Raw genomic sequence first — 25,725 nt, forward strand, 5'->3', positions numbered from 1 at the left:
TAAAAAAAAAGGGGTGGGTAGATTTTGACCATTATAGGGTGGCTGTGTACACACTGCCAACACACATTTATGTTCAAACACCATGTAAAACAGAATTTTGCATAAAAGGTTCCCTTTAAGGAGCACTGTAAATGCTTTATTCTTGACACACATGAAGACAAGAGAAACTGACACAGGTCACTGGATTGAACAGAATACCTGATCGCCCACACTTGATTTCAGTTGCCTTGGTAGTACAATGTTGTTGCTGTCAGTTCAGACAAGATAAGTGTATCTGGCTAAAAACGTATCTGTTTTTCACTGTCATTAACTGAAGAGAAAAAACGCTAACAAGCAAGCCTAAAATAATCAGGGACTTGTTTTGAATCATTAATTCATCCTGAACGTTACTCTCTGTCTAATCTAGGGCGAAAACAACTTTTTCCAAGTAGCATATTATCAGATTCAGACAAGGAGGCATGTGGACGTAACTGTCATTTAAAAGCTGAATACTAAATTTCAGGCACAGTTATCAACTAAAGATGTGACATCAAATGACATGTTCATATCGGATTCCTGACAGCTGACATAAAATGCATTGATTTTAGAATTCAGATAACATTAAGAAAGCAACAATGGAGATATCAAACCATACAGACTTCAAACTTTATAACACAAAATTAAATCAAAATGGTTTCATTAATATCACAAAAAAATGTAGTTTCAATTTAAAAAGATATCTGTTTTAAACTAATGATTGAAAATACTGTTTAATGTTAAAAAAAGAAGCTTTTTTTTTTTTTGGGGCAGTAGCTTTCAATGTGTTCCTGAGTGAAAGGTATTACAGTGGATCACTACCGCACCGAATAGCAAGCAAATGTTACATTGTGCAAGATTATGAAGATGATTTATTTTCTTGTGTTTATAATGATTGTGACTGACACAATTATTCTTTGGCAGTAGTCATCTTGCTCCTCAAACGATTCTGTCCAAAAGCATTTCATGCCAATAATAATGATTTCAGAGGGAATCACATGCACTCAGAATTACACCTCATGAGTAGATCCAGACGGAATATGCAGACCTTTGTGCACTGATTTGAGGGAAAATCTGTGTAAATATTGTAAACTGTAAGGAAATCTGAGGTCTGTGGCCATGGCTTCTGTGTGAGACTTCTTTTGTGCCATCGGTTATTGAGCTAAATTAGAAAAAAAAGAAGAGAAAGTGCAATCAAGCTTCCTCTCAGAAGTAAGCAATAATTAACCGCTTTCCTGTTTCAACAGGAAAGCCTTGATGTTCATATCAGTAGAAACAGTGATGCTGCATGGTTTAAGCAGATAGTGGCTGGATAAAGGCACAGCGTGAGGATCTTCTTTCCTTGGCCTGGCATCTGGCCCTCATTCCTGCAGTTTGAAGTGGAAGCTATTTGTGCTCCACTGGGTGATGTCACAGTTTAGCATGGTGCGCTCGGTAAAGCTCACGTTTCCCTCTCGGTCGATGAGGATAACTGTATTGGTCCTGTGATGGATAGACACAAATATGACACTGGTTAAACATCAAAACTGGAGGGTAAAAAAGAGCAGGGTTACACTCAACCAGTTCATGTTGCACTTTCTATGGAGAGAGAGAGAGAGAGAAAGGTGAAAATAAAAATAGCATGATGGGACCTTGTGCCGTATCCCGGTGAGCGCACACACACTGCAGAAAGGGCTCGGAGCAAGGCCTTATTGTAGCCCACACCTTGACTCTCCTGCGCGGGGTCCGGGGTGTTTCTGGAAAAGGCAGAGGGGATATTTATATGACTCCTTTAGTGTGCCAAATCATCCTGGTGTTTTATTGAGATCTGAGTAATTAAAGAATGCAGAGAAATGCAAGGTAGGCATATATACATACACATATACAATACTGTTCAAAAGTTTGGGGTCGGTTATATTTTTTAAATTAAGTACTAAATGTATAATTTAGTAAATGTAATATACAGTACTGTGCAAAAGTCTTAGGCATATTAATATCTAATATTAACTTATAATATTAATATACTATAAAATATAGTAATTTTCAGCATCATTACTCCAGTCTTCAGTGTCACATGATCCTTCAGAAATCATTCTAATGTGCTGATTTAGTGCTCTAGAAACATTTATTATTATAATCAATTTTGAAAACAGTGTTGCTGCTTAATATTTTTGTGGATAGTGCAAATTTTTTCCCCAGGATTCTTTAATTAACAGAAAGTAAATAAAAAGAACAAAATTTATTTGGAATAGATTTCTAATACTACCCGATTGCAAAGCTTTGAAAATATGAGATCTAAGAACTGACATAGGACAAGATTATTTACTTAAACATCATATCTGGTTTTGAATTTGAATTTAATAACCCTTACTGATGAATATACACTGCTCAAAAAAATAAAGGGAACACTTTTTAATCAGAGAATATCATCAAGTCAGTTAAACTCCTGGGATATTGATCTGGTCAGTTAAGTAACAGAGGGGGTTGGTAATCAGTTTCAGCTGCTTTAGTGTTAATGACATTAACAGCAGGTCCACTAGATGGGCAACAGTGAGACAACCCCCAAAACAGGAATGGTTTTACAGGTGGAGGCCACTGACATTTTTTTCCCTACTCATCTTTTCGGACTGTTTTTCACCAGTTTTGCATTTGGCTAGGGTCAGTGTCACTACTGGTAGCATGAGGCGATACCTGGACCCTACAGAGGTTGCGCAGGCAGTCCAGCTCCTTCAGGATGGCTCATCAATACGTGCCATTGCCAGAAGGTTTGCTGTGACTCCCAGCACAGTCTCAAGAGCATGGAGGAGATTCCAGGAAGACAGACAGCTACTCTAGGAGAGCTGGACAGGGCCGTAGAAGGTCCTTAACCCATCAGCAGGACTGGTATCTGCTCCTTTGTGCGAGGAGGAACATGATGAGCACTGCCAGAGCCCTACAAAATGACCTCCAGCAGGCCACTGGTGTGAATGTCTCTGACCAAACAATCAGAAACAGACTTCATGAGGGTGGCCTGAGGGCCCGACGTCCACTAGTGGGCCCCGTGCTCACTGCCCAGCACCAGGGAGCTCGATTGGCATTTCCCATTGAACACCAGAATTGGCAGGTCCGCCACTGGTGCCCTGTGGATTTCACAAATGAGAGCAGGTTCACCCTGAGCACGTGACAGACAGGAAAGGGTCTGGAGAAGCCGTGGAGAATGTTATGCTGCCTGTAACATCGTTCAGCATGACCGGTTTGGTGGTGGGTCAGTGATGGTCTGGGGAGGCATATCCATGGAGGGATGCATAGACCTCTGCAGGCTAGACAATGGCACCCTGACTGCCATTAGGTATCGGGATGAAATCCTTGGATCCATTGTCAGACCCTATGCTGGTGCAGTGGGTCCTGGGTTCCTCCTGGTGCACAACAATGCCCGGCCTCATGTGGCGAGAGCATGCAGGCAGTTCCTGGAGGATGAAGGAATGATACCATTGAAGGGCCACCACGCTCACCTGACCTACATCCAATAGAACACCTCTGGGACATTGTGTTTCGGTCCATCTGACATCACCTGGTTGCACCTCAGACTGTCCAGGAGCTCAGTGATGCGCTGGTCCAGATCTGGGAGGAAATACCCCAGGACACCATCCGTCGTCTCATTAGGAGTATGCCCCGACGTTGTCAGGCATGCATACAAGCACGTGGGGGCCATACAAACTACTGAGTACCATTTTGAGTTGCTGCAATGAAATTTCAGCAAAATTGACAAGCCTGCTACATCATTTTTTCACTTAGATTTCCGGGGTGTCTTTGAATTCAATCCTCTGTAGGTTGATCATTTTCATTTCCATCAAACGATGTGGCATCCTTTCGTTCATAACACATTACCCAGTCCATATTAGTATAGATATCCAGCATGACATTTTTCCCCATTGAGATCTGATGTGTTTTCAAAGTGTTCCTTTAATTTTTTTGAGCAGTGTATAATTGTTATGAATGCAAATAGGTTCATAATGTCTAATCAGATGTCTCTGTTTCATTCTCATAAATTATCTAAAAGGTCATTGCAGACATGGGTAGGCTACCTGTCTGTCTCTGATAAAGTGATGAAATAAAAAGGAAATGTTTGATAAAACAGGGAAAAACAACTATGCTTAACATGGATGTAAGCCGTGGATTCATCCGATGGGTCTCTGAAGGGTTGCTTTTTAATATCGAATTTCATTATGATATGCTGCCTGCATTTACTTTATAAAGCCTGAAGAAATAAAAAAAAGGCTTCAAAAATCATGATGCTGGTGCTTCAAAGATTCTATAATGTAATTGTCCAGAAATCTACTTGTTTTGTGTCTCAAGTGCTTCTTGAGGATCAAAAAGGATGGATGTTGGTTTGATTGTTTAAGAAAGATTAAAGTAGATGGAAGATAAAACGAAACAGAAGAAAAAAAGCAAGAGAATAGTGGTTTTCATAATTAAGCAGCATGCACACTTACAGCTCCTCATTGTTGAGGATATGGAGAAGTTCCTGCACTAAGCCATCAGAGGGCAGTGTTTTACTAACTACACTGGTGAACAGTTGTTTGCCATGCTGCAGTTTTCTCCAAGGAGTTTCCAGAAGAGAGTTACTCAACCCATAGATTCCTGCTGAAACAAACACAATCATCCATCACTTCCTGTGAGTTTTGAGACACGCCCACCAATCTGGTGCTGAACGAGTTGAAAGTGGTCTGTAATGCAGACGGTAGGTGCTTTATGCAAGACCACTGGCGTCTGAACACAGAGCTGCTCATGGGACTGAACAAACCTGCTTTGAGATGAATGGGCTCTGAACTGTCCTTGTTTCCATAGTAACACAATGTGTCTTCATTGGCCCTGTATTCAACAACAGCGAGAAAAAAATTAGTTAGTGCTCACCGCTAAAAGACAATCAAACACATAATTATAGCTACATTACATCATTTTTTCCCCCACATTTTATTTATTTATTATTCATCCAAAATGTGACAAATTCGGTGACATTCTTCATTATACAGTAAATTCCATTTTTATGAATAGATTCTGCGATCTTGTCCACGTTTTCTGCATCCCTAACTTAATGCCATGATATTGAATTTAAGACTTTCTGCTCCAATGTAAGACATTTTTAACTCCCTAAATTGTGGAAGGTCGAATTAAGACTTTTTAAGACCCCGCAAAAAACCTGATTATATATCTCAGACAGATAGATTTAACGATAGAATGATAGACAAAGACAGACAAGAATATAACAATTGATAAGATAGAACAGATAGGCAGAACAATAGATCAACAGAACATTGGACAGACAGACAGACAGACAGACAGACAGACAGACAGACAGACAGACAGATAGACAGATAGACAGATAGATAGATAGATAGATAGATAGATAGATAGGACATGTTCCTGATTTCATACACATTCAAATAGTGGATGAATCCTCAATGAAGCTTATTACTCCTGATGGAACTATGCTGTGTTTAAGAGGACAGAATCAAAATTGTATTGGCCCAGGAGACACAGGAGGATGTCTATGAAAAGAGAAATGGACAATTTAGGGGTTTTGAAAGACTTTGAGAGGGACATCAATAATGCTGGCAGAACTATTTGGCAGCGATGGCAAACCACGACGAAGAGAAAGACAGACAGAAAGGAAAGGACTTCAGAAGCCTCAGAACTCTGGAGAGCCTGTTGAATAAGCACTAGGGTTAAAATAAGTATGCAGAATGCAGACTTTCAGTAAAACCACATCTGTTTTAGGAATCTTCAAATCAATGTTTATTAATGGCATTTTGCTGAGCTACATTACTTTCTTTAGGAGGATTAAGTGCACCATGGAGATGTGATTACAAAGTTATTTGTGATTACAAGTGATTACAAACGTTTTTATATTATATCATTATAAAGTTAGTTCAAGATAGTTAAAGATAACTGACAGCACATACTTAATTGATCTATATCTTTCACATCTTCTTGCACTTGAACGGACAATTTCAAAATGTCCGTCTTGGCGTATAGTATCCTAGTAAAAAAAAAAAGTCGGTTATGTCTTAAGTGAACGTAAAAAGTTGAGAAAGAAAACGCATGTGTACAGTATCAGTATATTGGATCCGTGCATTATGTCTTAAAGTGACAGCAGCATAATATTCCTGCTGTATATTTAATGTTAAACAGACTCACTACAAACATTTATATCTGATTACTTTATTCAATTTCTGTACCTAATCTGTATCCAACTACTATATTAAATAGATATTATATACTATATTATATAGATCTACCTATATACCTGAAAAGCATTGTGTTTATTTGTGTTATTGCTTGAAGCTTGATTATTTGTTCTTATTTTATTACAGACCGTTTACTTAATTTTATATTATATTATAGAATTTTTTTATTTGCATTCTTGCATTCTTTGTAAAAAGTCTGGTGAGTAAAATAAAAAATGTACTAGCCAATGGCGACTCGAGCTTCAGTGTGTCCGTAGAGGGTTGTTAAATATACATAACTCCCACATCATGTCATCGGGGTCTATAAAAAGAACTTACTTTGACAGCCTCAAACTAAATATCTTTTAATAATGGTCTAATCAATCTCCACTAATGCATTCATTTCATTGAAAGATTCTAAACATGGAGGCATAACAGACAAATAGTCTTCCAAAGATGTATTAATGCAGTATAATAACTGCTATAAAACCAACAATCAGCTCAAGTTACAAATTCATTTTGTACTGGAGGCTTCGGTACAATCGGAACATATGCTGAATATTTTCACTTATATTATCTTGCAAAATAAATTCAAAAAGTAAACTTTTTGTTTACCAGTTTTAACCACTATGCCAATGTGATTTTGCTTTGAGATTTGGATCAGACGGACCAAGCATTACGCAGCTAAAACATTCGGTCAACTAGTCAGCAGACAAAAATGTTACGGTTACACACCCAACTATGTTTCAAGAATCTAATTTTAACTACACTCATAACAGTAACACTATCCAACTACACCCATGCATGCCACACATAAAATGACCTCAAGTCTTATAATATACAGAAACAAATTCGAGTTAAGGTTTAAAGATTTATCAGGTCATTTTATATCATGAATTTTTATATATATTTAGGCCTATTTGTATTTCTCCCACACTGTAAAAAAAATATTTGCATGATTTGTAATCATAAATTTTTTTCTTTTGTCAAATCAACTTAGATAATTTGTGTGGTTCAGATAACATAATATTTTGAGTTTCTGATGATTAAACCACTCTCCTTCTTTGTATTAACTCAATTTAAAAATTTTAATGAAATTTTAAGGCAAACAGGTTACTTGAAAAGTTAAACCAAGAATATTTTTTACAGTGCATTTTTAATACCTTTTCCTTATATCCAGTTGTAAGAATGTTTCTAAAAGTTTTATATATACTTTATATTTTATAAATAAAGTGGTCACTGATGTGCCTTCAATGTAAATGCCCTACCCGCACATGAAATGAGAAATAACATATATTCGTGAACTTCCGGTTCCTGTTTTGATCCTGTCAGAATGTAATTCAGGCTTTGCACAATCCACACTGAAATGTGCCACTCAAACTGTGAAGTGAAATTGGACTAAAATGATTGGTGATCAATATATTAGCCATTCTTTCCTTAAGTTGAGATCTTTCAGAAGCATGCAGACAGCTAGGAAGAGCACAAGGAAGAGCACAGACAGTACCTATCCTACTTCCTCTGTATTACGCTACCGTGATTGAAAAGGCGTTTTTGACATGTAAATGATGCAGGTCACATGTGGATCTGTACAATTGATCAGACACCAGAAAGTTGGAGAAGTACAGAACGAGCCATTTTTTGTAGTTCAGTTTTAGTAAATGGTCTTTTCTCACTGGGGAGGAAGTTCTGAAATGAACAAAACGAACACTTTAATCTCCAAAGATCAAGGACAATTTGATTCCTCATAATATGAGCACTTGAAAAAATCTACACTACCATTCAAAAGTTTGGGTCTGTAAGATTAAAAAGAAAAACTTTTATTCTGCAGGGATGCATTAAATTGATCAAAAGTGACAGTAAAGACTTTTACATTGTTAAAAAAACCTTTCTATTCATCAAAGAATCCTGAACGTTTTTTAACACGGTTTCCACAAAATAATTAAGCAGCTCATATTCAACATTGATAACAAGAAGAAATGTTTCTTGAGAACCAAATCAGCATATTAGAATGATTTCTGAAGGATCATGTGACTGAAGACTGATGCTGAAAATTCAGCTTTGCCATCACAGATTTAAATTACATTTTATAATACACTCAACAATTTTAATTCGCAATAATATTTGACAATATTACTGTTTTTACTGTATTTTTTATCAAATAAATGCAGCCTTGGTGAGCATAAGATACTTATTTCAAAAACATTAAAAAAAAAATACAGAATGCACACGTTAATCTCCAAAGATCAAGAGAAATTTGATTCCTCATGAAATTAGCCTTTGAAAGAATCTATACTAATATGTGAAAGCTGTGAGCAACACTCTCAAAGTGGAGTTTGAATACCATACCTGATAAAACAAGCAGGGAAATGTTTCAATGGGCTGAAATGCCATATAAAACATAAGGCTATTATCAGTGTTGTCAGTCACATCCCTGTAGACTAGAGGAACAAACAAAATCTCTTTATTCTTTTGGAAAGGCCGTCTCTATTTACAGAAGACAGCTGTATTGATTTCAGCACAAAATGCCCATTGTAATTCCTCAGAGTTTATCTGGACATGTATCATTTTGTTCTTTGTGGCTGAGGAAAGAAATGGAGAGTATGATAGGCCCAATAATGATCTTGTTTATTAAAAGGGTAAACAAATGAATAACACTCCCCATGGCTATCGCTTTCTGTTCCATTACAGAGTGCGGGAGTTTGAGTGGCGTTACAATGTATTTTCCGTTCATAAATACAGGCTTGAGGAGACAGAGACGAATGGACAAATATTATCCCTCCATCCCCTCAGATGACAGCATGGACTTAAGTAATACATCACTACATTAGCAGACAGCCTTTCAGCAAGCTAAAGGATGGGGTGATGATGTCTTGTCTCTAGCGCACGGCTAACTGCTGTCATTAATGTATCTCCTTAAAACTTCTCCTGAAATTCTCCTTAAATGATAATAGTCACAATATAGAGCATCGGAAATATATTAGTAGCATTGGATACAAGGTAGGAGTTGATTAAATTAAGGACAAGGTAAAAAAAACAATCACAGAGTTCGCTGTTTTAAGCACATACTACTATACACACAGCAGCGTCAATCAAATTGCTGCAGGTTGGCAATTCGCTGAGCACTTACTATTCGGCTATAGTGTCCATCAGGAGATGAGCTCCATTGTATTCACTCTTATTGCTGTTGCTCGTGTCATTGTGAATGTATCTTCAGGCAACAAGTTTGCTAATGTAAAATAAGCATAGGAATCCTCTACAGCACTGAACCACCAATATGGTATTACACATAAAAAAAAAAACATGAATTATTTCAATAAACATCATTATTTTTTTACTTTAATATGTGGAATCATGAAACCTCATCTTCTTAAATCACCTCAAATGACTATGCTCTGAGAAAGTCGCGCTGCTGGAAACACGCCATCTGTTCGGACTATATTCTAAATAGATTTCTTAAGCTTCGGTATATGGAGAGCAGGTGGCGGCACCAGAGCCTACTGTCCCTTTCAAGGACTCCAGAGATTCAGTATCATCACTGTCATGTCATCCTCATTACAAATGATAAAGAAAGTGAGATCATGAAAGAGAGGCACTTCACTCTTAGTTATTTCTAAACAGGCTTGATGTGTGATGTCAGCACCAAGTGGTTATAATTAGTGACAAGTGGTTTTAATTAGTGAACTGACAGCTGAGAGGTAAATGATTTAAAGGGTTAGTTCACCCAAAAATGAAAATTCTGTCAGTAATTACTCACCCTCATGTTGTTCCAACCCCGTAAGACTTTCGTTCATCTTCGGAAGACAAATTAAGATATTTTTGATGTAATCTGAGAGCTGGCTCACTCCTTCATAGGCTGCTTGGTAATCGATATCTGCTATCCCAGAAAAGTTAGTAAAGACATTGTTAAAATAGTCCAAGTGACTACAGTGGCTCAACCTTAAGTTTATCAAGCGATGAGAATACTTTTTGTGCGCAAAAATAACGACTCTGAGCGAGTTCACGTAGTGTAACAGCGCAGCGCTTCTGGGGTGTATGTCAGAACGTAGGCTCACTATTGGCCGGGCTGGTCATGTGTGTGATGCGTGTGATGCTGGCCCAGAAGCGCTGCGCTGTTACACTACGTGAACTCACTCAAGAGTCGTTATCTTAGTTTTTTTTGCGCACAAAAAGTATTCTCGTCGCTTGATAAACTTAAGGTTGAGCCACTGTAGTCACTTGAACTATTTTAACGATGTTTTTACTAACTTTTCTGTGATAGCAGATATCGATTACATAGAAGCCTATGAAGGAGTGAGCCAGCTCTCAGATGTCATCAAAAATATCTTAATTTGTGTTCCGAAGATGAACAAAAGTCTTATGGGGTTGGAACAACATGAGGGTGAGTAATTACTGACATAATTTTCATTTTTGGGTGAACTTACCCTTTAATTGGATTTAACTGAACGATTCTGTAAGAATACATCACATTATAATTTTTTCTTTACAACAGTAGAAACAAAGGCAATTTAGGTTTTATTTGACAGCATTGTGTAGATGTAATAATGAATAAGCTGATTTTATCAAGATCATATCATGAAATATCTCATTTAAATTATCTTTTTAAATAGAGTTCGATGTACTATGTAAACTTAATTATGACTGTATTTTCCACCAAAAACCTTAACAAGTATAACATGTTCAGCTCAGAAAAACAGAACAAAACAACATTTTTGAGAAATCACTAACAGTAAACATTTAAGCAAAGAACCAAGCAAGATTTGCCTTCCACCACTTACCTGAATTCAGCAGTGAGGAGATTAAAGCCATTATATAAATTAGCTTCTGAAGACACTTTACGGAGGTACGCTAAACTGTCCAGGTTATCCGTCAAATAGTTGGACACCAGGAAACCTGAGTAAAAATGATCAATGAAAACAAGCATGTATCAATAATACAACCATGGATTGTAAAAGATAAGGAATCGATTGAGAACTGCTTGCAAAATTTCATTTCGTCCACTCTGAAATATATGCATAAAATGTTTAAGGTAGATTTTGACTTGTTGAACTTGTTGAACAAGATGCACTGAGCCATATTACTCCAGATCTTACACACAGCTGTTGTGTACAACCATCCAAATAACAGCCGAGTTGTGTGCATTATATTTAGTGTCATGGCTTGGGAACAGAGGGGTGGGGTGTGTTCGACATGCTTTTGATGGTAAGTGCTAGTGAGGTGTCAGCCTATAAAGAGGCATAAACAGACATTGGAGTGATGAAAGTGAGGAGTCTAGTTCAGCTGAGTGGAGATCTGCAGTGAACAGGTGCTCGCGGATCCGGCCTTACCACCCATACAACGTGCTTATGTGAATATACAGTATCAGCAATCATTAAGAATCAAACAATTTAGGCAACCCTACTTGATGTTCAGATTAATTTCTTCAGCATTGTTATAAGTAAAGACCTTCCAGAAAGAATGTTAACACAGTATACAGACAAAAACTATATAATTAGAATAAGGTTCATATTGGAGCAATGGAACTTAAAAATGTGGGTAAAAATAAACAAATAAAATTCTGCAATGATGTTGAAATGGGTAATTTTAATCTCAACTGATCTGAAGAAACATCTAATAAACATCGAAGTACTCTGGTGGCACATGTGGATAGAACTTTCTTCTTTTCATTTCTTTGTACAATGTTACAATTATTATAAGTGGTTCTTGCAAAGACAAGTATTGCTCTGGGTGAGAAGTTTGTTCTAAACCTCTGATGAAAGATACTTCAAATAACAGTTTTAATTTAGCAGTGAAGTGTGCCATGACTTTAAAAATCCCCATAGACTGACATAAAAAGAGGAAATTGAGTCCTATCTAGGAACAAGAGACTTTTGAGGATAATCTAGCAACCACCCAGAATACCCAAACTAAAACAAAAAAACAAGCTAAAAACAACTCAGGAGGCCTTAGCAATACATAGCAACACCTTGATAAAACTGGAAAAGTATTTTTCACAAGCCCCTTGGGGCTGTTTTTACTTTCTCAGGGTCAGCATTTCCATTCTTTTATAAAAAATGGTTTCAGCTCTACACTTGTATATTATAAGCAAATCAATTTAAAAAAGATTATTTGGAGGTGTGCATGTATAGAGGTGCTGGTTGCAAACTGGATCCTGTCATCATAAGACTGATCAGAATGTTCATCTATGGCAGGGGTCGGCAAGTAACTTTGGCCGCGGGCCAATATTTTTTTTAGCCAGTAGATGGCGGGCGAGCTACACAGAGTAGGCCTATGGATACAAATTAAATACTTTTATATAGGCCTATAATCGCGGAATATGATGGGTCCGTCACCGTCCGTGGATCATTCGTTCAATCGTTTTTTCAAATTAAAACCAAAAATAAAAAGATGAAAAACGACTTGTTTTTCCATTATTTATTTCCTGAACTAAAATGAAAAAACGAATAACAATGGGTTTTCTGATTTTCTGATTGTGCTCAGATCAAAAATAGAAAAAATTTATTACTGGATTAGACAAATTTTTATTTTTATTTTTAATTTAACACCTTAGGCATATATCAAGGAAATCATTTTAAACAGATCAAGTACTATTGTGGTAACAGATTACAGCCATTTTAATAAAGGTGCGAATAGCAATCATACTCATTCGCTTACAGTCCGACTTTTGAACTTTATTCCTTTTTTTTGTATTATTATTTATTCGGGACACACACATACACACCTAAGGTTTAAGGAGTTCTGCGCGGGACTGTTTTTTTTCTGTCCCGCTCCCACAAGGTTCTATTCAGCAACCACTTAAAATACACTCTGTGTTCACCCGCTTTATTTCCCGACCTGACGGTTCCGCAAAATTTAGATCTCGTTTCCATAATCTCACATTCAAATGTCTCTAATGGCAAGAATGAGATTAAGTAGCCTATAATAAATGCTATACAAAAATTGTGTTCATGTCAATATAAATATTAGGCTATTTTAACATTGTACTGTCAGCAGAGAAAAAAAAATGCCACAGAAAAAAATTATGAAATATAAATAGCCTAACATAAATTAAATAGGACAAAGCCTATCACTCAAATTTCTAAGCAACATAAACGAAAATCATATTGCCCTACTGACAAATGAAGTAGGCTATTTTCTGCCGAACTATTTCAAACATCCTTGCAAAAAAAGAATGTTGTTGACTGACAATGGTTTCAGTCCCAAACAGCTCCTCAGAGCTAGGTGTACAGGTGGTCAGAATTAAGTGCGGATACGCTGTCAAAAGATGTCGGGAGTGGGCTATTGTCAGTCAGACCGCCCTCTCCGTCCAAAGTAGCCTAGACCAGAGTTCTGACCGCTACCGTCTTTTGACGCGCGAATGGACACAAAGTGGTCAAGCGTATAACTAGACGCGGCAGGCGCGAATTTGACGCGCTATTCGCGTCCGGTATGAACGCACAGTTAGGCTATACTTTAAAATGTAATCCCGCGCCGCATGATTCCCTATGGGTGTTTCACACAGTATGCGGCGGTGAAATCGCCGCGCGACTACGGCTTTTCTCAAGTAGTGGAAGAGTTTTGTGCAGCATTTAGGACTTCCAAAATAATCCGGCGGGCCAGAAAATATTGCTGGCCGCCGCGAAACAACTCGTGGGCCGCCAATTGTCGTTCCCTGATCTATGGTATATTTTGCACAGAGCAAATGTTTTTGAGAGACTTTATCTACTTGAGCTCTTTTTATACACAGTCTTCAACATTTGAAGTGGATCAAAAAAAGTTCATCAAAGTTGTCCTAAGACAAGAATGGGTATTGTTCAAAATTCATGTATAACTTTGATGAAATGTTTTGATCCACTTCAAATGTTGACTACTCTTATACACTGTAAAAATGGTTTTGTGGTGAAGTAAATACTTCAGAAAAAAACAATGTAAATTACATGAAAAAGTTAGTTCAGGCAAGAATTAAAAAACTAAGTAAATTCTATATTAGTACTCAATTCAAGCGTGTAGAAATGAAAGCGTAAATATCAACGATATACAATTAAGTAAAATGACTCAACTTTTCTGATACTGGTGTTCCCATCATGCACTGGGCCTTGGATAATTAATGAGGTTGATTTGTCACTGTTTTCCAGCTGTATACACTGTTTTATCATTGTTAGGATTAGTAACTTGCCATTTTGTGACATTTGGAGTTAATTTTCTGAGTGAGATGACACATTCAAAATGACACATTCAAACACAAAAAAACGATCCATCAGATGTTACCATCATTGTGTATTGTCTACCAAGTTTTGAGGTCTCTGCGTTCACTGATACTGTATGTAAATGGTGTCTCAGTCTCACACACTATTTATTGTATGAATTATTTAGATGTTTCTAAGTAAAGCATATACTTTAAAAGTGTGGTTTAATTCATTGTTATATTGTTTGAGTGAAATGTATTGCAAAGGAAACTTCAACTAAATAGATATTACTATCTATTAAAATAGTTAAAGTTAAAATGACTTATTTTCTTTGTTACTTTCACTTAACTTATGGAATTAAGTAAACTCTACTTAACTAAGTAAAATGTAGTTAAAAAAATATGCGTGTGGAATTTCCTTTTTTTTTTTTTTTTAAGAAAATTTTACTTGTTGTTTTTTCCAGTGTATAAAAAACAATAATCTCTAGATGCCTGCTTATTTGAAGAGAAAGTACATGGATGATGAAGGCTTTTTAAAGGTGAATTATCTTACTACTAAGCATCATTTGTCTGAGTAATACATTGATTAAGTGTGCCTAGTCAACTGCCCAGTAATAGTGGTACATTAATACAAATGGGTGAATAATCAGCACTACCTCTCCCCTGGGCATCTGGATTTTGCCGTGCTTCCAGGTAATTGGTCAGTGCTGCCAATTTTCCTCGTTTGCTAATTCCCAGCCATGAACCACCTTCCTTCCCCTCTTCCATGTCCAGACCTAAAGACAGAAAACAAAAAGTCACACTGTTATTTAATGTCAAAGTGACATTAAATCTGGTCTGCTGGCTATAATAATCAAACCAGCAGGAGATCAGATTTAGATGTAACGAACAGCTCAGGAGTGTTCAGTGAGAATGACCTAGACTGAAGGTACAGAATAATATTTTTCATCTTGATTTTGAAAGAAAACAGAACTTTATAGGCTCAAGGACACTGATCTGTCTAGAACAGACTAGTGCATTGACAAATGAGAAATTCTCACAAATTCAACAGTGCTGCTAGATGGCTTCATACAAAATTACTCTCCAGACAGATAAGGGCTTCTTCCTTGGCAGCAGAATTTATTTCTACCACTGTCATAAAAGCACCCATCAATCAAAGGCCATCCAGTTCTTTCTGACCCCAATTGATTGAACGGGGGAACACTGACAGGAGAAACAAACAAATAAGCTCCATGATCTTCTGCAGTTATAGGATAATGAATGATTTCTGTTCTGAGATGTATTGTTTTTTAGACTGTGGGTCATCAGTCAATTAAACAATTCTTAATCCTTGAGGGTGGTCAGCTGAATCCTGACAATGGAACACTTAATCAATGTGACATTAATGGAGGAAAAGGTAATCACCCATGTTTGATTATGATTGAATTCCAAATATTGAGGCATGATGCAAGAGACTCAAGAACAAGCTTCTCTTCTAAATAATTCCATGTTTCCTCAGGAAATTAATCTTCAATATTTCTCTCTAGACATATAATTGAAAATACACCCAATGGAAACATCCAATATCGCAAAAAAGTTTTTACGCTCGTTTGAGGTGGTTTTTCAGGCAATTCGAAAAAGGAATATTTCGTGAAAATGTTTTTTCCCCCCGCATTTACAGTTCACCTGGCGTACATTAAAAGTCGATAATTTAAAGGTGGTGTGGTATGTTTGGACAGAAGACAAGACAGAGTTCTTTATTAAACTCATAAAAGACAAAATAATTACGGGAATACTGGATTCTAAACAACAAAGAAATGCCACAATTTATCAAGAGCTCGAAGCAGATAGAAGGGAGAAACACCTCATACGTGGCCGTTCCCAAATATAAGGTGCGCTCCCAAATATAAGGTCGCTTAAGTCTACTTCAATTAAAAAAAATAGCTAGTGCTGTGGCTGTGATATCTGTAAACCTACCAATATCCATTGCCAACTTGCCATGATTTTTGGAATGACTTATTGCGAAAGGAATTTTTTTAAATTTTAATCGCATAACTTAGGTAAATGGAAATGCCTTCATTTTGCAAGTTTTTAATAGACATTTTTTTTTAAAAATGCGCAAATCTGTAATGGAAACCCGGCTACGGACTCACTGGATGACAGTTTAAACCAGCATGAAGTAGTTTGAGGAATTGGATTTTGCAATTTTCTGGTGGCATCAAATCTATGAACTGTAAAACACATAGCAGTAAATAATCTAGATATCCACAAGCTAAATTTTCTCATATTTTCTGAATGAAATAATAGTTAGCCTTTTAGATACGGCTAAATAGTGCAAGATCTGCCTCTTGAGTTCAAAAATGGTTCAAAAAGCTAAAAAAAAAAATTGGGGGAAAAAAATCTGGATAAACTTGTCAACCACACTACTTGACTAACTGGTTAGTTGAAAAATAAAGTATTAAAGTTAAAATTAAATAATGAGATAAATTAGCCAACCAAGTTACTCAACAAATACTCATGCTAATCCATCCCTGCCCGTAAATGGTTTTACCGCTGAGGATCTCACTGTTGCTGCCCCAGAAGTCTGCAGCCTTGGACGGTCTGCTGTAGACCTCATCTCTGTTAGCAGCCAGAATAAGCCTGCATACAAAAAAGATGAAGGTGACTTCACACAATCTCTTTCACAGTATCCTTACTATACAATCATACTAATATAACATATCATTTCTATAATAAAACACATCTCTATAACAGACCACCTTTAGAATCAACCATATAGTCTCATAAATGTCATGCTGTGCTTTGTAATGTGCTACTCATGGGTAATGGGCATTGTGTTAACCAATAAAGGGCAGATTTTCAGTCAGACCTTCTGTTAGAGGGAAAGAGATTGAGGCTGGCACTGTTGAATGGGCTCAGAGGTCACATGTGCACCTAAATGTGTTTATCTCGCGCTGATCCCGAGAGAGCGCTGACTGCTGTGCCAGCTACACACCTAAGGCCCAGAGAAGGCTCAGCTGTGATGCTGAAAGCTGCTGTGTGTGGCTTTATTGTCCCTGCTCAGGTCTGAAGCTCAGTGGATGCCTCTCTGTAATTAATATTCAGTGTAATGGAATATTCGTTTATATCTTAGCATTTTGGAAGTAATTTGGGCTCAACCACACATTCTGCAATTTTTTTAAACAAACATTACAAGAATATAAAGCATAAATCAAAAGGCAACTAGGTGAAAGGACTGTAAGTTTATGGTAAACACTTTTCAGTAGTGGTCAATAGATATAAAAATGTTTGATGTCCGATGCCATGCACTAACAATGACAGGATTTATTAATCTTAGTTAATGTTCATTTCAACATTTGCTAATACATTATTAAAATTAAAAGTTGTCTTTGTTAAGATTATTTAACGGATGTGAACTAACAATGAACAATTGTATTTGTATTAACTTACATTAAAAAAGATTAATAATACAGTAAGAAACACATTAGTCATTGTTAATGTTAAGTAATGCATTAACTAATGGGTCCATATTGTAAAGTGTTACATTATACCATTTAATAAAATAAAATAAAGTAAATAATGCATACTGCAATTAAATACATATTTAAAATGAGAAATTATTTGAATTAATTGATTAAAAAAATATTGTAAAATTAACAGGATGACACAAATATGCCACAAATATAGTTGCTAGATAATTTTCAATATTATTGTATGTGTAGTATATTAACATGATGCAAATACTTAATTTTTTAAATATCATAGTTATGATCAATACAGTGTTTTATGACACTCCTAATAATACAGCTCTAAAATAACTCTATAAATTCATAAACTTTTACTGGAAAATGATGGCATATGATGGCACATTACTGTTTGTAGCTTTAAACACAATGATCAAGGGCAAGGCCATCACAAATCATTTATGTTATCCCGCTAGATAACATTATCTTGGTAATAAATCAGCAGAATACATCACACAATCAAAACGTTTAAAGTTTGCAAGGCATGAAAATGGATGTACAAGATCAATGAATGTCAAATTTTGACGAAGCAGCGACGAGGTGAGATTTTTTGCCCAAAAATCTCTCAACACTGACTCCGTTAAACTCTATCAAACTCACCTCGTTGAATCATTAACCAAACACAGTTGGTTGAGTAAATGTAAACAGTCAGGACATAGAAAAACATGAGTCAAAAGATCTGTGCATTAAGCCTTAAAGATGAAATTCAGCTCATTATTTCCTTGGCCATGCTTACAGCGAAGGTAAAACTTGCACTAACTGCTTAACAACAGCATGGAGAGTCACACGTCCACTGCACTTCCAGCCTGTGGAACCTGACGGGCTGACAGAGAAGAAGAAAAGCAGAGAGACAAAAAGTGAAGCAGTATCCTGAGGGCTTTGCAGATTGATCTGCAATGGATGATGCACCCCAGCAATATGTGCTCTGTACTGGAGACAGCTTGCAAAGCAGAAAAACTCCTCTCCATCTGAAAACAACTTACTGGCTTGACAATGTCAATTACGCCAGACCTTGGGCAAGGTTATCACCCTCTTTGTCAGCCCAAATGGAGAGAATTCTCACAAATTCTCACTGAAACAAAAGAATGGCAAAAGGATGACTGGACAAAGAGAGAGCTGAAAAGAAGTCAAGGGTAGATTAAGAGGCAGTTTTGGGAGAGCAGAAGGCAGTGATGTAGACAGAAAAGCAAACTCTTTCTGTATGTGACAAAAAAACTAGGGTTGTGTTGGACGTTCAAATTCCTTTATGATAAAATCAAGTATCGACTCCTCCCAACATTTGTTTCTCACTGAATATCTTATTTAATTCTGAAATACACTACGATTCAAGGTTTAGGGTCGGTAAGATTTTTTAAAATGTTTTTGAAAGAAGTCTCTTTTGCTCACCAAGGCTGCATTTATTTGTGCAAAAATATTAAAGGGATAAGTTCACCCAAAATTGAAAATTCTGTCATCATTTACTCACCATCAAGTTGTTCCAAATATGGCACAAAAAAAAAAAAAAAAAAAAAATATATATATACTATGGAAGTCAATGGGGTTCTATCAACATGCTACCAAAATATCTCCTTTTGTATTCAGCAGAAGAGAGAAATTCATACAAGTTTGGAAGAACTTGATGGTGAGTAAACGATGACAGAATTTTCATTTTTGGGTAAACTATCCCTTTAATATTGTAAAATGCTATTACAATTTAAAATAACTTTTCTATTTTAAAACGTAATTTAGTCCTTTGATGGTAAAGCTAAATGTTTCAGCATCATTACTCCAGTCTTCAGTGTCACATGATCCTTCAGAAATACTTCTAATATGCTGATTTGCTGTCCAATAAACATTTATTTGTATTACCAATGTTGAAAAAACGTTGCTTAATATTTTTTGTAGAAACTGTAATAGAAAGTTCAAAAGCACAGCATTTGTTTAAAAATATTTTTTTTTTAACAATGTAAAAGTCTTTACAGACAATTTTGATCAAATTCATGCAACCTTGCTAAATATAAGTATTAACGTTTTTCTTTTTTTTAGTTAGTATATGTGTCACATTATGGAGGTAAAATGGGTTGAGAACAGCAATTAATGCTGTTATAGACATACAAAAATGACACACCACACCTTTAAAGGTAAATGCTAAGTATAGTATATTTTAATCTAATCCTTTTATGTCATGAATTGCATTGCACACTCACACACTTTCAATTTCTTAATCTTCCTTTACACACACACAAACAGTAATGCCCTCAAGTTCAGTGTTTGGCCTATATTTCATTTCAGTTTGGAGGCAGCAGGTCATCACAATGATCATATGATCAACAAATAATCACATTTTCTACATCCATGTCATCAAGGAATAAAAAATGTGCACTATGACAGTGCTAAAATGTCAAAGGTAGGAGTTTTAGATGATTTGATTTCTAGCCTACATTTGAGACTACGCTGTATTTCAGAGACTTTTAACATCTCTGACAGGTTCCATCTGTTCCAAAGATAAAATATTAGCGCTAAGTGGATCCATTTTAGTGACATCAAAGTCATCATGGCCATTTATAAGTAAAGTGACACAGACCTCCGGCCTGTTTTCTCTCAAAGGGATTTCAGAGCTGCTAGTTGTGAATGTGAGGTCCGAGGTTAACATGATGAAGGTGAAATGGTTCCAAAAAGAGGCGTTTATATCCACCAAGCGAGTGCGATGGGAGGCAGGTTGGTTTTGAACTGTAATGGACTTTGCAATAATTGTACACTTCTTCTGGGTATTGAGGCAGAAACCCTCATTAATCTTAAAGGCATTTCTGTTTTTAAGCTGGATTAATGCAACTGACCTGAATGGGGTGAATCATAGATCAAGAGAGCTAATGATACATTTTTTTATGCCAAATTGTATCCTCTGTCAGTAAAATATGCTCCAGAGGTCAGTGCTAATGATATGACATTACAGTTGTAGCCTAAAGTATGTCAGTGTTTTCCCAGTCTTTTTATCTTAAGTACCCCAAAACCCAATGAGTAAGGCTCCATTACCATCATCAACATCAAACTTGAAATTAGAGATATGGATATGTAAAACTACATATTTTCAAAATCAAGTAGTCAATTGGTTGCTAAAAATAACCCAGTGTGAGATGTAACTTGTTGGCCAAAGATGTAAGGCTGAATGTTTATCAATGTACCAGAGGATGAATTTAAAGACTATCAAGAGAGGGTTTTACTGTGCAAAAGAGCACTGTTGCTAAAAGTACTAAAAAGATCAAATAAACTAAAACTTTCAAACGTTTGGGGTCAGTAAGATTTTTTCAAAGATATGAATAGTTTTATAAGGCAAGGATGCATTAAATAGATAAAAAGTTACAATGAATATAGTTATAGTGCCACAAAAGATTTCTGTTTCAAATAAACACTATTCTTTTGAACTTTCTATTCATCAAGAACAGATTACCAAAAATGACCAAACTAGTTTATTAGCATAATTTCTGAACAAAATTCAGCTTTTCCATCACAGGAATAAATTATATTTTAAAATATATTAAAAAAGAAAACAGTTATATTAAAATGGTATTAACATTTCACAATATTACAGTTTTTACTGTATTTTTTGATCAAATAAATGCAGCCGTGGTCAGCATAAGAGACTTCATTCAAAAAAATGTTTTTAAATCTTATCAACCCCAGACTTTTTTAAAGGTAAATGTATCATAATCAAGATGTTTTACACAGGATTTTCTTAAAAGGAATTCATAGGTTTTGGCTTGACAACAAAAAAAATAAAAATCCTTCGATTAACTAATTAATTATTTGAAACTTTAGACAGCCTTAATATTAAGTCACATTTCTGTTTTATAGGCATAACAATAAACTAAATGAAAATCACTGTAAATACCCCCTAAATCTGCTGAAGTACCCTCCATACACCTTGTTGGAATTCACTGCCAAGTGGATCCAAGCAAGTTGCAATGTTGCTAGGTTACAGGAGGCAAAACAAGCAGAAGTGCACTCTATAAACATCTGTTTATTCTGTAATATGGTTTTCACATTTACCCGATCTTAATTATAGTACATCTCTGCGCTGTTTTGTAAACAAGGTGATGCTACCCTAAATCACAGGAACCAATGCAGCGCAAGACAACCTTCAAGACAGCGTCACTGATTAGATTGCACATCCTGGGTTGAGTCATCTGTGACGCTAAACCACTGTGACTGACTCAATATTAGATAATCAAATTACAGCTTGTGGGGTAATAATCCTGATTAGCGTAGCATGTTACAATCTGACAGCATTAACGGAGGTAACCTCTCTGTAGTGAAGGGGAAAGCAGACATAGATTACTAGTCCATGCAATGTCATCCCATACACATGATTCAGAGCTCATCAGGCAACAGCTTTTGAAAAAGAAAAGACTGACTTGGCTCTCTCTAGCTCTTAAGAGCCTGCTCACATTCAGAAAACCCTGACCTAGGGACATTTCCTTTAGGGCATGAGAGCTTAAAACAGTGGTAGAGGTCATCAGGACCAGTTTGATCCACACAATAGTTGTCTACACAGTCACTGCTATTATGGCATTTTACATTGAGTGCACACTACAAATTAGAGATTTAGACTAAATGGCATTATACTGATACAATGAAGTAACCAGGAATTTAATGTAAAATTTATGTAAACAAAAAGTTTTTTTCTGAACAAAAATGTGCACTACCATTCAAAAGTTTTCAGTCAGTGAGATTTGTTTAAGAGAAATGTATTAAATGACATATTAAAAATGACATATTAAATTGATCAAAGGTGACAGTAAAACTTTTTTTTTCTATTTCAAATAAATGTTGTTGTTTTGAACTTTCTATTATCAAAGAATCCTGAAAAAAGGTTTAATGGTTTCCACAAAAATGTATTAAATAATAAAAAAATAAGCAGCACAACCACTTTCAACATTGATTATAATGAGAAATGTTTCTTGAGCACAAACTCAGCCTATTAGAATGATTTCTGAAGGATCATGTGACACTGAAGACTGGAGAAATTCAGGAATCAATTACATGTTAATTATATTAAAATAGAAAAATGGTTATTTTGAATTGTAATTATATTTCACAGTATAACTGTTTTGTGGTTAAATAAATGCAGTATTGGTGAGTTTAAGAGAATTCTTTAAAACAATTGTTTTTTTTTAAATCTCATGACTTTTGAACGTGTATAAACAGTAAAACAAAATTGTAAAAAGTTTTACTGATCACAGAAATTAACATTATTTATGACAAATGTAATAATAAAAGCTGTTTTATTATACATGAGATCACATGACCAGCTGAATAATACCCACTCTTTTCCTGGACACTTTTGCCAATGGAATAAATTTCACATTTGCCTGTGAAAAATGTATCATGACTCACTGTGAACATTTATGCAATGTCATCATGGGTAACTGAAAACGTTTGCTTTGCATGATTCAGCATCCAATGGACGGTATCAAGTGCACCTTTAAAATCTGAAATATGGGCCAACGATTTTGCTTTGGTTTAGATGTACCTGAACACTTCATACTATTTAAAAAATGTATACAATGTTTTTTTTTGCCAGTATCAAACAACACCTTGTTCCAACACACGTGCAAGAACTTTTCATATCCCTATTTGCATAACACATACACAGTAAAGCTTCTGGGAACAGGTACACTACCTGTAGGCATTTTTGGATACAGGCCGAGGGTCAAACTTCAAGAAGATGATGCACATGAGGAGGTCACTGATGGCAGGAGTTTTCGATCACAGTGAGGTCAGAGCTGCTAGGTGCTAGAGGAAGAGATGGAAGAGAGAATGAGACAATGGCTGCATCCAAATCGCACACTTCCCTACTATTTAGTTAGCGAAAAACTGTATGTGACAAAAGAAGAATGTCCGAATTCACAGTATTCACAAAAGAGTAGACAAATAGTACCCGGATGACATACTTCTTCCGGCGAGATTCTGATGAATTGTGTGCATATGATGGACTATTCACTATATGCCATGAGGTCACCTGAGAGGTTTTATGAATGTCAGTGAAGTGACACAACTGATACTGGTAGGTCACATGACAATGACAACATGGTGATGGTGAATGTAGTACAGTACATCCAGATTACATTCATACTATATAGAATGCACTTTTTTAGCAGTTGTGAAGTAGCCTTATTACTTATTCAAAATAAGTAGGCTAACTATTCAAGAGAGTATGCGATTTCGGACGGAGCCAATGGATTTTGGATAAAAAGGAGACAAAAGTAAACTAGTAAGCCAGAGGAAAGCCTTGGAGGGTATCAGTCAAACAAACACTATTCCATCAACAATTCTTACTTAAATCTTACAAAACCTCAATCTGAAGATAAATAAAATGAAACTGGTATCGATTAGACAGATAGTGCAGCTATAAATATTTCAGACCACAGGATAACACTACAACCATTGTCTCCTACCTGTCTTACAAGACATATTGTGCTGAACAGAAATGAAGACATGAAATACACATTTGTTTTAATGTTAAAGTAATCATTACAATAGAACATAGTATAATCCTGACCCTGAACATATGTCTTAAGAACACTGTATACATGAAAAAAATCATAAACATGACAAATCTGACAGTTCGAGTTCAGAGTAAGTAACAATAAGCGTTTTAAGATACTAAGTTACTATTATTATTAGTAGTAGGTGTATAAATGTATTACGTTAGACAGATAACTGCTGTCTTTGTTCCCCAGTGTGCTTTATTCACTGAGAATGATCCAGTAGATTTAATGTCAGGCTTGTGTCAACTGAGAGAGGCTGATCTGACAGCAGGCTAGCAGTAGCATAACAAGCTTGCTAACTGGTCGGATAACTTGAAGACAGCGAACAATAACGAACAAACATTTGAGTTTGTTTTCTCTTTGGTTTATAACAGATATGATATGTCACTTACGGATCCATGTGTTGTCAATGATCACAATTGATTATGCCGCTACTGTGAAAGCTAACTTTGAGCACACTCAGGCTAATTCTTCACTGTACAAAGGGCTAAACCAACCTCGCTTTGACGTCTTCAGAGAAATCCGTCTGTGATTGGCTAAAACTGGACCTGAGGACTGGATCCCGCCCACAGCATCGCAACCGTTTAGGGAACAGCGTTTTTTGGCCTTTAAAACGTAAACATAAAAACATAACTGATCAGAATTCTAATCGAGCTCTCTTGTTGTCAACTGTAAAAAATATTTTTTATGAGTTTCTATTCTATTCTGTTTCCATATTAAGTTGTTTATTAAACATTCACATATTATACAATTATTTAATATTAATTAAAGAAATGGTATGTTGAACGTATAAAATGTATAGGCAAATATTATTATATCTGAACAAGAATGAACTAAGTTTGCATTGTTTTTGGTCATCGATTTTGAATTCTAAAACACTTGTTTAGCATTATTAATCAATATGTGATTCGCCAATAAATAGGGACAACTTAAATATTTTCCCCAAAGACTGAAATCGAGAGGCTACTGAATCCTCTTTATTATATTGCTAATGATATTAAAAGGGCCTCTTAGGTGTGGTCACGTGTATTTTGTTGGTGGCGCTGGCATTACATGGAACACACAAAGCCATCGCTCTGGGAACACCAAACCAAACCAACCAATAGGAGTAAACTGACCACCCCCATTATCATACTTGAAATCGGAATGAAATGAAGATTTATTATTTTAGATTATACCAAGTAATAAATAGCCTAAATTAGTTAATTAATAAATAAATAAAAAGCACAGGTCTTAAATTGTGTAAAGATTATGCTTGACCTATGATATTTATTTATTTGCGCATTTTATTGTTTTTCATTGACATTTCATAATTTGTTTATTTATATATAGCC

General features: G+C 35.9%; 1 protein-coding gene across 2 annotated transcripts; it reads right to left on the minus strand.

Annotated features, from left to right (window-relative positions):
• tango2 (transport and golgi organization 2 homolog) lies at window positions 1-24,922 on the minus strand. Of its 2 annotated transcripts, none has more exons than XM_082169446.1 (9): window positions 24,784-24,922; window positions 23,524-23,636; window positions 16,892-16,980; window positions 15,018-15,137; window positions 10,976-11,090; window positions 4,778-4,845; window positions 4,467-4,614; window positions 1,647-1,751; window positions 1-1,497 (listed from the first exon to the last, which is right to left on the minus strand). In XM_082169446.1, exons 2-9 carry the CDS (start codon window positions 23,577-23,579, stop codon window positions 1,377-1,379), a joined length of 822 nt encoding a protein of 273 aa, XP_082025572.1. In that variant the 5' UTR covers window positions 23,580-23,636; window positions 24,784-24,922; the 3' UTR covers window positions 1-1,376. The 2 variants fall into 2 exon arrangements, with proteins under 2 accessions (XP_082025572.1, XP_082025571.1); XM_082169445.1 differs by having other exon boundaries at window positions 4,467-4,617.
• Window positions 24,923-25,725: the final 803 nt, after the last annotated feature.

Source organism: Leuciscus leuciscus, assembly GCF_965113295.1.
Source record: "Leuciscus leuciscus genome assembly, chromosome: 5".
Taxonomy (NCBI): domain Eukaryota; kingdom Metazoa; phylum Chordata; class Actinopteri; order Cypriniformes; family Leuciscidae; genus Leuciscus; species Leuciscus leuciscus.

What these genes read in the sequence shown, in the direction of transcription:
- tango2 (XM_082169445.1), bottom strand. Translation starts at nt 23,579, where the DNA reads ATGTGCATCATCTTCTTGAAGTTTGACCCTCGGCCTGTATCCAAAAAT. An exon ending in ATCCTCAACAATGAGGAGCT is followed by an intron (nt 1,752 to 4,466) that starts GTAAGTGTGCAT and finishes TGCCTTTTCCAG; the next exon opens with AAACACCCCGGACCCCGCGC. An exon ending in TCACCGGGATACGGCACAAG is followed by an intron (nt 1,498 to 1,646) that starts GTCCCATCATGC and finishes TATCCATCACAG; the next exon opens with GACCAATACAGTTATCCTCA.